At 53.3% G+C, this 12,078-nt stretch overlaps 1 protein-coding gene across 1 annotated transcript in view; it reads right to left on the bottom strand.

The window, feature by feature from the left end:
* Window positions 242–12,078, bottom strand: part of LOC110398722 (cytochrome P450 26B1) — an 18,937-nt gene continuing 7,100 nt past the window's right edge. Inside the window, exons 3-6 of the mRNA XM_021396635.1 lie at window positions 6,891–7,166; window positions 5,729–5,884; window positions 4,264–4,545; window positions 242–3,607 (exon numbers count right to left, since the gene is read on the bottom strand). Coding sequence (XP_021252310.1) covers window positions 3,215–3,607; window positions 4,264–4,545; window positions 5,729–5,884; window positions 6,891–7,166 — 1,107 coding nt within the window. The 3' untranslated portion in view covers window positions 242–3,214. The remainder of the gene's footprint in view (window positions 3,608–4,263; window positions 4,546–5,728; window positions 5,885–6,890; window positions 7,167–12,078) is intronic.

Below are 12,078 nucleotides of genomic sequence, written 5' to 3'. Positions count from 1 at the left end.
GGAAATCCATGCCGAGGAGGCTGATCTGTCTCCAGATTGGTGCAAAAAAAAAACATTTTGGGGTGCACTAAGTCCCAGGACATGATGTCACCTTGGGACCCCAATGCAGCCGCAAGCCCTTGGAGAGGAGAGGCAGACAAAAGGCTGGGAGCTTCGACTCTTTTTATTATGGAAGTCCATAAAATAGCCACATGGATTATTATTATTTTTTTTTATTTTTTGAGATCACAAAATACACAACATTCATTTTAATATGCAACACGTGATATTATATACATATTAAAAACCACATGACCGAAACACATGTTCACACGGCACCAATTTCATAACGAAAAACCCCACAAGTGCTTTTTTCTTTTTTTTTTAATATTAAAAACAACTGTGATAAAACATATTAATATTTTTCCAGACGTTGTTTACAATAAAGAGAAAAAAAAAATCATATTTTACTAAATAACAAATATTTAACAGCAAAACTTTATACTAAATATCTATTTTGAATTATAACAAAAATAGTACTTATAATAGTTTATAAAGACAGACCAAAAAAAAAAAATAATAATTGTGTATAAAATAACATTATAGCGAATTGGACTGTGCTAAGAAAAAAAAATAAAAAACAACACAATTCTGAGATTCAAAGTGCTTTATTCTGCAAACCCACTGCAGCAACTTATTTTTTAGTCAAGTTATATTCGTTAGGAATGGTAAAAACAAAAGCCTGACTTACTGACGCCTAGATTAAATACGCACACACGCACATTATATATACACATGGTGTAAGCATATATATATAATGGATGTATGCGTCTGACTTGACCGCTCTCCAGTCAACCACGCATTCGAAAGCATGTTTGGTTTTTCACTTTGTAACGACGTTGGAAGTTCCAATCACAATTCAACCAAACCCTCCGCTGGCCGCCCTTCACCGGGTCCTTCCCAAAATTCACCCCAGAGATCTCACCCGTGGGAGCGCGGCGTGAAGCCACCGCCGAGCTTTAGGCCGAACCTCTCTCTGGACCTTGTTGGCCGTCCCCGCTCCAGCTCTCCCATTTTTTCATCTCCTCTCTCCCCCAGCCACGGTGTTTCCACCCCTGTAGGTCTTGGCTGGGAATGGGATGCTCCTGGCTGTGGGTTCCGGGTGTGTTTTCATCCTGCATCCTCTACCTCCTGTCCCGTCCCTGTGCCCTACACGTGTTCATCGTCAGCCAAGACCATGGACAAGGACCCTTGCATGCAGCAAGCCTTTCTCCACACACTTGCCCACAGGAGAATCACCCATCCCCACTGCATTCAGGTAATGTTCCTTGCTTCCCATTGGGATTCTCATTGCGATTAAGCCCCTTTTATCTCTGGAAATGTTTTCTCTCCATCAGGGACAAGGACAATGCCTGAAGTCTCACCAGGGCCTGAGCTGATGGCGTTTCCCTTGGAGCCCCCAGATTGTCAAACTGGCTGATCCTCCGTTCCAGGGACACAGTGCCCAGGTAACGCATAGCACTCAGACCTCCCACTTGAGTTTGGCACATTGCTTACCGACCAGAAGGCAAGACCCGGATCTCATTGGCATCCCTTAGAGGACTGGGAGCTTTATCTGGGGTGATATCCATCTGAAAATCAAGTCGTGCTCCCTGGCGTGAGTGGAGACCATCTGTTGGGGTGCTCCTGGGGGTTTCTGGCAGCTTGGCTGACCCAACCTTGAGTGCTTCCCCCAGCTAAAACTCTGCCTCCCTGCTTCTCACCCCACCAGATGACGATGGCAGAGGCAGCCATCACCATCGCTCACCCACACGTCCTTTGACCTTCCAACGAGGCACCCACTCATCAAGAGCACAACCTGCAAAGCAACCTGGTAAAGCAACATCTGCCACCTCATCCTTCCCATTTCAGCCCCTCCGACTTATCTGGACACCTTTAAAGCAAAAAGCCAAGCTGCCCACCCCAACATGAGTTCTTTCCCTGCCACCCCACGGTCCTCATCCTTACCTCATCCTCCAGGGTAGGAGATGGGAGAGAGCAGGGCTGCATGGAGCTTCCCCGAGATGAAATGCCTCCAATCCCAATGGGATCTCCCAAGCTGATGCTCAGGTTGAACCAAACACCAGCCAGAGTGCTTGGGGTCCCTTTGCTCTGCACCTGCATGTGAGGCCACGTCTGCTTTCAACACAACCCGCCTGTCTCACACGCCACATGGAAGCCTTTCACATGCCAAAAAAAAAAAAAAAAAAATCAAATCAAACCAAACGATTCCTTCCACCCAGGAAAATGAAGCTCATGGTACGTTGGGCACGGCCCCTCTCTCCTTCCTGTAGAGCTCTCCCATCGCCAACCAACACCCAGACACGAGACAAACGATGCGGACGGTGGCTTATTTATAGAGATCACCTTTAATGCAAAAAAAAATGCCTCCCGTGGAAGAGGGTGCACCCAAACTGAGCAGCTCGGTGCTCACAGAGCCGCGGCAGATCGCAGAGGTGCCCGCACCCTGAGGGAGAGCAAAGGCAGCGAAATGCCCCCAAACGGGTGCCTCTGCATTGGGAAAGGGGGGGAGGGGGGGGGAGCGGTGCACACAGGATGTGTAGCAGCAGCAGGAAACTTGAGGAGAAAAAAAAAAATAATAAAAATTGGTGGGATGGGAACGGGCATCGCTGGTCTCCCCTTCACCCAGGGCGGCCCCCAGAGCCCCGAAATAAAAAAAAAAAAAAACCAACACAACCAAACGAACGAACGACGACAACAACAACAACAAAAAAATAAAACACTGTTATCACCAGCTAATTTAACACTGTTAAAAACAAGCTCGGCGCCCACTCGAGGGCCGCGCCGGGCCACCAAACCGCCGGCTGGCTCCCAAAGCCTTTCCCACCGTCGGGGCTTCGCAGCGCTCCTCCTGGCAGCAGAAGTGTTTTATAGATATTTATATATATATATTTATAATATTTAGATACTGTGTATGGTCAGACAGTCCCAGTTCTGCTCGGGATTCGCGACTCTTCCTCTTTCCGAAGCTAAGCGAGAGGCACGATGCCGCCCCAAGCTCCTCCATGCCCAGAGCAGAAGGATTTTGGCAGCTTTGCTGGTGGAGGATACAGTCCCGACCCGGAGGCTCTGCCAAGCGAGCGTCGTGGAGAAGCTCCTCGTTCCTCTCCCCTCCTGTTCGTCCCCTTGCCCCCACCCCACCCCTCCATCCCCAGCCGCCCGTCCCTGGTGGGTTCTACACGGTGGCCCCCAACATGACATCCGTCCCCGTCAGGATCTCGTTCTGGTTGGAATCCAGTCCGAAGAATTTAACCTTGAGTCCGTCGACCGGGTGGACCACGGGCACCAAGGTGATTTTGGGGAAAGTCCTGGTGGCCAGCTCGAAGCGGCTGGTGCTGGCCAGCTCGATGGCCAGGGCCTTGAGGAAGAGCTTGGCCAAGTGTTTGCCCAGACAGGTCCGTACGCCCCCTCCGAAGGGGAGGTAGTGGAACCTGCCCTCCTTGTCCTCGCTGCGGCCCTGCCCGAAGCGGTCGGGGTCGAAGACGTCCACGTCCTTGAAGACGGGAGCGGTGTCATGGGTGTCCCGGATGCTGTACATCACGCTCCAGCCCTTGGGGATCTGGAAACCCTGCGGAGGGGAAGGGAGAAGGGAAGAGAAGAACAGAGAGGGTCAACAGCGCTGCACAGGGAGAGGGAGCAGGAGTATAGTTTTACAGTCATCGAATCATTAAGGTTGGAAAAGAGCTCTGAGATGACCAAGCCCAACCCCAACCCATCCCATTATGCCCACTGACCACGTCCTTCAGTGCCACATCTCCACAGTTCTGGAACACCTCCAGGGACGGTGACCCCACCACTCCCTGGGCAGCCTGTGCCATTGTCTGACCACTCCTTCAGAGAAGAAATTTCTCGTAATATTCAACCTGACCCTCCCCTGGTGCAACTTGAGGCCATCACCTCTTGTCCTATCGCTGTTACCTGCGAGCAGAGGCTGACCCCCACCTTGCTCCAACCTCCATTCAGACAGCTGTAGAGAGCCATAGGGTCTCCTCTGAGGCTCCCGTTCTCGTTCTCCAGACTGAACCATCCCATTCCCCTGGAAGCACCGTGGCTGTCCCCACTTTGACATCCCACGTGCATCTCATCCCCGTCCACTTTGTGAATCTGCAGCAATCCACCAGCCACCAGCAGAACCCAATTTATCCCTCCCACCCCTCCTCTAAACCAGCTCCAAGCACGCTTTGCAAAAGGCACTGACCACCCCGCGGCCACGGCAGTACTCACATCCAGCTCGAAGGTCTGCAGCACCGTCCGGTACCCGCCGGAGATGGGGGTGAAGAGGCGAAGCACCTCCTTGATGACGCAGTCCAGGTAGTGGAGGCCGCTGATGTTGTCGAGGCGCAGGGAACCCTCGCAGATGCAGCCGTTGTGCAGGATGCCTTTGCTGCGCAGCTCCTCCCGCAGCTTCTCCAGCACCCGCGGGTGTTTGAGCAGCTGCATGATGAGAGAGGTGCTGGCGCTGGCCGTGGTGGCGTAGGCGGCGAAGATGAGCTCCAGGGTGCCGTCCTGAGAGGCGATAGGGAAAATGGGTGAGGCTGGAAGGACAGACAGACAGACAGACAGACAGCCGTGGTACGACGGGATAAGCACGTGGGCCGTAGCAGTCTGTCACGGGTCGTTCTTGCCCCTGCATCCCGGGGGACAGTGGCCATTTGGATCAGGTCCAGGGGAGGCCACGAGGATGCTCAAAGGCTGGAGCGTTTCTGCTACGGGAACAGGCTGAGAGCAGGGGGTGTTTAGCCTGGAGAATCATAGGATCATTGAGGCTGGAAAAGATCTCTGAGATCACCAAGCTGAACCCCAACCCATCCCACCATGCCCGCTGACCATGTCCCCAAGTGCCACATCGCCACGGTTCTGGAACACCTCCAGGGATGGTGACTCCACCACTCCCTGAGCAGCCTGTGCCAGTGCCTGACCAAGCACTGGAAGAAGAGAAGGCTCCAGGGAGACCTCACTGCAGCCTTCCAGTATTGGAGTGAGCTTTTAAACAGGAGGGAGAGTGACTTTTTGCACAGTCTGGTAGTGAGAGGATAAAGGGGAGTGGTTTTAAGGTAAAAGAGGAGAGATTCAGGTTAGATGTTAAGGAGAAATTCTTCACTTGGAGAGCAGTGAGGCACAGGCTGCCCTGAGAGCTGCGGGTGCCCCATACCTGGAGGTGCCCAAGGCCATGGATGAGGCCCTGGGCAGCCTGAGCTGGTGGGTGGCAACAAGCCCATGGCAGGGAGTGGGGCCGAGTGGGCTTTAAGGTCCCTTCAAACCCAAACTATTCAATGATTCTGTGACTGTATGATAAGTCATGATGCCGCGTGCCTGCTGCGAATAATAACCTGCCAAGGGCTCATATTCACTAAAGATGGGACTGCACGGGTAGAGGGGTGAGGTTGGTCAGGGCTGAAAGCTTCAGCAAGCTCATCTGGTCTTTTGCTATTCACTGGCAATGCTTTTTAGTAAGGGATGAGCACAAACTGCAAATAAATACAGCCTGCAGGAAAGCAGCTGGCTTGTTGGCACCATGCTCCACCAGAGTGGGATCCACCTGCAGCTCCACAAACACACCGGGGAACCCAGAGTGGAAAACCCATCCCAGCTCTGCCCCCCCAAAAATCCACCATGCACCAGCTTTGCTGTTTGGGCAGCCCCTGCGTTCAGCACAGCGAGGACAAAGTGGCCAAGGGAAGACCTTTACCTTCAGCTCCTGCATGGTGAGCTCCTTGCCGTGCTCTTTGCCGCTCTCTATCAGGATGTCCAGCGCGTCGGCGTAGTCCTTACCCTGCGTGTTCTGCAGTTTCTCCTGGATGGCTTTTTCCAGCCCCTTCTGCAGTGTCTCACGTGCCCGGATGCCCTGTGGAGCAGGAACCGTCAGACCCCGTAGGGCTCAACACCATCATTGCCATCCCCACCCTGCGTATCCCCAGTATACACGGGGATGGAGACGTGCTCAGCAAGCAGGATGTGGCTGTGGAATCAAACTGCTGTTGCAGGTGCTCAGGGGGGAATATAAAAATGCTGGAGTCATTCCCCAGCCAGGAGGAGCAAGCCCTAAGCATATGAGATTACAGGCGAGGCTAATCAGCACCTCTGTGTGAATGGCAGGTGTGATGTGGAAGCCCCAGTGCTGCAGTAGTTCACAGCCCTCCTTCTTTCCCTGGGATATAAGAAGTCCCTGGGAAAATTGCCTCTTTAAGGAAGGCCAATTCATCCAAGAAGATCCTCTTCCTGGAAGGAGAATGGGCTTCCCAAGCAATTTTAGTGGTTGGCCTCCCTAAAGCAAACCCAACCTTTTGGGGCTGCCAGTGATGGGGTTCATTCATGAGGTCAGATAGCAATAACAGCACTTGTAGTGACAGTCACAAAAAAAAATGATTAAAAAAAACATATTACTGTTACCAATATTCCCAAGGAAAATTAAAAACTGAAGTAATTTTTTGTCAATGCATTTTGCCACATTTTCATTTTACATCTTTGCGTAGAATAATCTTTTGCCTAGAAGAACTAGAACTAGAATTCCAAAGGGCTGCTGATTGTTTTGCCCAGTTGGGAGGCAATGCATTGACAGGAGAAGGCTCCCACACAGAAAAAAAGTCAACCAAGTGAGGTTACAAGGTAAATAACCCAATAAACCTGAGCAAATCCCAACCACATTCCCCATTGCATTGAGCCACGGAGCACCCAATGCTCTGAAGAACCTATGAATGCATCTCCCTCTCTGCTCTAGCAATACAGCACTTTGTTGCCCAAAAGACATCAGATGGTGAGAGACCTCCCCACCAACAACACACAGAGGTAGGGATTACCCATAGCCCCACTAATCCCACCGGCTGGTGGAGGGCTCAGCCCAATGCCCTTACCCTCCTGTAGCCACTGAAGGGCAGGTCCACGGGCAAGGAGAAGACGTTCTCCACGAACTGCTGGTAGACCTCGAAGAGGCGGCTGAGCTCCTCGTCGGGGATGCGGAAGCCCAGCAGGACGCGGATGGCCATGCGGAAGGTGAGCTTCTGGGCCTCGTGGTAGACGTTGATGGGCTCGGGGTTGCTGCTCCAAGCCCGCAGGGTGTCTTTGATCACCAGCTGGATCTTGGGGAGGTAGCTCTCCAGAGCCTCGTGGCTGAAGATTTTGGAGAAGACCTACAGAAGAGTGAGCAGAGGATACTATGGAGCCTCAGCATCCTCCTCTTTGCCTTCTCTAACAGCCCGCTTCTGCCCACGGAACTGAACATCACGGATCCCCTGCGCCAAGCAGATTTGTTGTCACCCAGAATTTATCATCCAGAGTCACCAGTTTCTAAAACAGCTGCCAAGAAGGGCTGATGGGGATCCACCGCTGGCAATCCTCCCCAGGCTGGTCCCCATCATCAGCAATGACATGGTGCCCTGCAATCCTGCTCCAGCAGCGAGCTGAAGCTGGGAGGAAACAGTGCACCCTACGCACAGCAGGATATATGGACCACTTCCCTATAGCTCCACATGTCCCAGTTCCCAGCTCCATCCATCCCATGAGCTGGATGCTACAAACGGAGCTCATCCATGGGGATTCTCTAGCTTCTAATTGTCGGGTTGTGCACAAACACACGGAAAAGTTTTCATAGAATCATAGACCGGTTGGGTTGGATGAGACCTTGAAGATGATCCAGTTCCAACCACTTGCCGTGGGCTTGTTGCCCCCCCACCAGCTCAGGTTGCCCAGGGCCCATCCAACCTGGCCTTGAGCACCTCCAGGGATGGGGTGGGGGGCACCCACAGCTTCTCTTTTTAAAACACATGCACCAAATGAAGTCAAGGAATTCCTTCAAGGCCTGCAAAACCTGGCTGAACGTAGGCAACGCAACCGGGGAGAAGAGGCACGCGCGCACGCCGAGGCCACGATCGCACGCCGCTCATTTCCTCGGGACGCCGGGCTAAAAACTGATGTCAGCAGACACTATTAATCTCAGCTCCGCGAGTAAACACGGGCGCGGGAGCGGGCCTCCCCAGGCCCCCACGCTAACGGCTCCTTCCTCCAGTTTGGGCCCGAGCCCGCGTGTTGCGCGAGGAGCTGAGAAATGCCAGGAATGTCCCCCCCCCCCACCAGCGCTAGGCCACAGCACGCGCTTTCATTCGGCATCCCCGCCGCATCCCTCCCAGGGTGCACCGGAGGGGGAAAAAAAAAAAAAAAAAGAAAAAAGTGCTGTTTGTTTATTTCTTTTTTATTAACCTCCCCACACGGCGGCCTGCACGCACGCACCGCCTCGTGCCAGGCCTCCGGGACAAATCAAATGAAAGCGAGCTCCCCAAGAGCGAGCCGCGAGCCTCCACCGGTGGCCGGTTCCTGGGGGGAAGGGGGGGGGGGGGAGTGCTGCAAAGTTATCAAAACCGAGGAGAAAAGGAGAGAGAAACCAAAGCCGCCCCTTTCTTTCCGTGAGCGCCGAAGCTGTAAATGTGAGAATTTCCTCCGCAGTCAGCACTCAAAAGGGAAAGGTGACATTTTCCTGGCGGCGACCCGTCGTTGCTCAAGCGCGGCGTTCGGCTGGGAGGTTGTTTGGTGAAATAACACCTCTGTCCCCTCGCGGGGAGGGTGGGGGGGGGGGGGGGGATCGACAATCGCTGCTTCATAACGCCCGGGCTGAGCCCTGGGTAGAACTCATCACACCCCACGCAGAGGGGCAGGAATAGCGGCGTGTATGTGGGAGGAGGGCTGGGAAGGAGGGAGAAGACGCAAGGGGAGAAAGGAGATGCAAGAGGACAGGCAGACAGATGTGCCTGCAGACAGACAGCCGTCCCTGGTTGTCTATCTAGGAATGAACGGAGCCGGGCTTGATGATCCTTGGGGTCCCTTCCAACCCAAGCCATTCTGATTCTATGGTGCTATGAATGAATGAAGCATGGGGAAGGCTGAATCAATGATCCATGGAATGGCCACGAAGAGGATGAGAGACGGTTCGGCTGCTGCTTTTGGTGTCCCTCTGCACTTCGGTGCCCCTTTGCACTCCCAGAGCTATTTTTAAGCCTGGAAGGAGCAGCGATACTGAGGCAGAGCTGAGAGGGTGCATGCAATGAGGTGGGACAAATACTATTCCCGATCTGGGGCAAACGCCGTCCTTCCCCATCCCTGCCCAGCATCTCTCCCAGCAAGGGACGAGCCCCACCTGCACCCTACAAAAAGCACAGCAGTCCCAGAAGCACCTCCGGTCCCATTGTGCCAAATCATCCCGAGGAGCGACGGCATTTAGAATTGGTGGGTTTGGGTCTTTTTCTTTTTCTTTTTTTTTTTTTTTTTGCTCATTTTTTGAGCTGTCCTTTTGCTACGGGGCTCCTCCAGCCCCGTCCGGCTGCAAACCTGGCGTCGCTGCGCTCCACGCCGCCTAATCCCAGATGTCAGCGGATCCTTCCCCAGCCAGACACAAGTCTGGATCCCCTTCCAGTCACCTCCAGTTCAACCCTGCATCTTTCCAGTTGATTAAAAAGGAGGAAAAGGCAGCCAGCTTTTCCTGACAGCCCTCGCAGCGCTTCTTGCCTAAAATCCCTGCGCCCTCTAGTGAAGCCCAACCGAGGAGCAGCGCTGCAAAAAAGTTCCTCCCGAGCAGCCAAGAAGCAAAAACAGCTCTAAAGGGGGGGTACTTGTAAAAAGAGGGGAGGGGGGGGGGAGGGTCGGTAGCGTCTCCTGGAGGTGCTAGGAAGAGCCTTTGTTTTTGCACATCTTTGGTATGGCCTCAAAAAGCCGCCCTTGGGGGATTTATTAGCTGTGGGGGTAACACTCACACCCACCCACATTTGCCCAGGGAGACCCCACCACTCAGCTGGAAACTTCCGAATCCGTCTCACAGTGCAAACAGGATATTTAAAGATTTATGGCTTTCCTAAGGCAGAAAATTCCTTCCCGGTGCCTCAGCTCCGCGATCCCCCGCAGAGGTGGCAGCGAGCAGCCCCCGGTCCCGCATGGAAATACCCCATCCCCATCTTTAAACCGTACCAAAGAGGAGGGGACGTTCAAGTGAAGCTTAGAAAAAGCTTCGTTTAGCAGCTGGGGTGAAGAATAATTAGCAGGAATGATGCTTGGCGCTGGCCAAGCCTCCCCATCCAAACACAACCATCACGGCGAAGAGGAGCCGAGTTTTCCATCGCTCCCCTCCAGGAGGAAAATTTGGGATCTGACACCCATGCCTCATCCAGTTTGGTTACTCAGGGCTGCTACCCAGCAGAATGCAGGCATGATTGGCACGGGGATGTTTTCACAACCAATTTGGTACCCACAGGGCTCAGTACGTGTTGGGGAAGCATCCCAAGCAATGTCCCAACGCATGCTCTTTGTCCATGCTCAATGTCCCATGCTCTTTCTCCCTGTATCTCAGATTGGATATTAGGAAACCTTTCTTCTCCCAAAGAGTGGTCAGGCACTGGCACAGGCTGCCCTGTGGAGGTTGGGGAGTCACCATCCCCAGAGATATTGCAGAACTGTGGAGATGTGGCACTTGGGAACATGGTCAGTGGGCACGGTGGGATGGGTTGGGGTTGGGCTTGGTCATCTCAGAGCTCTTCCCCAACCTTAATGATTCTGTGATCTCAAAGGCCACGTGTGTGTGTGCCCCAGCTCCTATGTTTGGAGTAGGATGAGAAGGCACCTGAGCAAGAGGGAAATGGCAGCAGAGAGGTTGTGGAGCCTGTGCCTGTGGGTAGAGGTACCGTAACAAAGAGAGGACACGGGATCATAGAACCACAGAGTACCCCGAGTTGGAAGGGATCCATAGGGATCACCGAGTCCAACTCCAGAATGGAGTTCCAGAATTCCATAAAGCACTGTAGAGAGAGCTAATTTGAAAGGGCTTCTGAAAAACTCTGTAAAATATTCCGTGCTGTCCTGGTGAAAATCAAACATGCCTCAAATTCAGGTGCTGCCCCGACGCACTGCTTCTAAAGGGCCTGGCTGGAACACGGTGAAAACCTCATCCCTCTCCTCCCCATGTTAAGATGGGGGGAAGAAGCTTGTCTGACCGAATGCAGGACTTGAGGATATCTCTTGCCCCACGTTCTCCTGCTGTCCCCCCATCGTGGGAGGAACCTGGGCTCATCTAGAGAGAAAAGCCACGTTTCTCAGCTCCTGCCCTCCAAAATGAGCAGTGCTCGGTGATGCACGGATAGAAAAGAAGCAAGACACTGTACATCTACCTCAGCATCCCATCTGCCTCACCTCAAAATAACAATAATTCCAACGCCAGCACCAGCAAAATGCAAACAGTCGCACTCAGCAGTTGAGGCTGCCTGGCCCTCATTATGAGGTTATTTAAATGTGCTGTGGTCCTTCAGCATCTATGAGCCCACATTGCCCCTCAAGTGCTGCTTTCCTGGTCCGTGCCCATTTATTGACGGGGAACCAGAGCATCACCACTCCTCCAGTGGGAAACCGAACACGACGAGGGGGAGAGGGAGAAGATGTGGGTGGGGAGCTCGGCAGGGAACGGAGCTGAGAGAGAAGCACCTGCCCCACGACACAGCAAAGAAATAAACACGGCTTTCTGAGCGTGCTTTGGCATGGCAGCAATAGGGGAAGACGCTTGGAAAAGCCCTTCCTCCAGCTGCAGGAAAATCTCAGCTCTGCTGAGATCCTGATGACGCTGGTGCATCGTACTGGGATGAGCATATGTAGAAATATTATGCTTGGAAGAGCTCGAAGCCCAACCCCAACCCATCCCACCGTGCCCACCGACCGTGTCCCTCAGTGCCACATCCCCATGGTTCTGGAATACCCCCTGGTACAGTGACTCCACCATTCCCCGGGCGGCCTGTGCCAATGCATCGCCGCTCTTTGGGAGAAGAACTTTTTCCTGATACCCAACGTGAACTGAAGGCCACCGCCTCTCATCCTTCAGGCCATCAGTGAGGACTCTTCTGACTTCAGACCAAACCCAAAGAGATGACCGAGCCTCAGGTGGGCTCAGGGTTGCACAGCATTCAGCTCCTCCAAGCGGGGTTGGAGCACGCAGGGCATGTTGGGGTGGAAGGCGTTATGAAAACGCAATACATTTGTATTTCAGCCAGGAGTGCCTGCACTTGGCTTCCCCCCCCC

Source organism: Numida meleagris, chromosome 4 (genome assembly GCF_002078875.1).
Source record: "Numida meleagris isolate 19003 breed g44 Domestic line chromosome 4, NumMel1.0, whole genome shotgun sequence".
NCBI classification, from domain to species: Eukaryota; Metazoa; Chordata; class Aves; order Galliformes; family Numididae; genus Numida; species Numida meleagris.
This window is presented reverse-complemented; position numbering and strand designations above follow the sequence as displayed.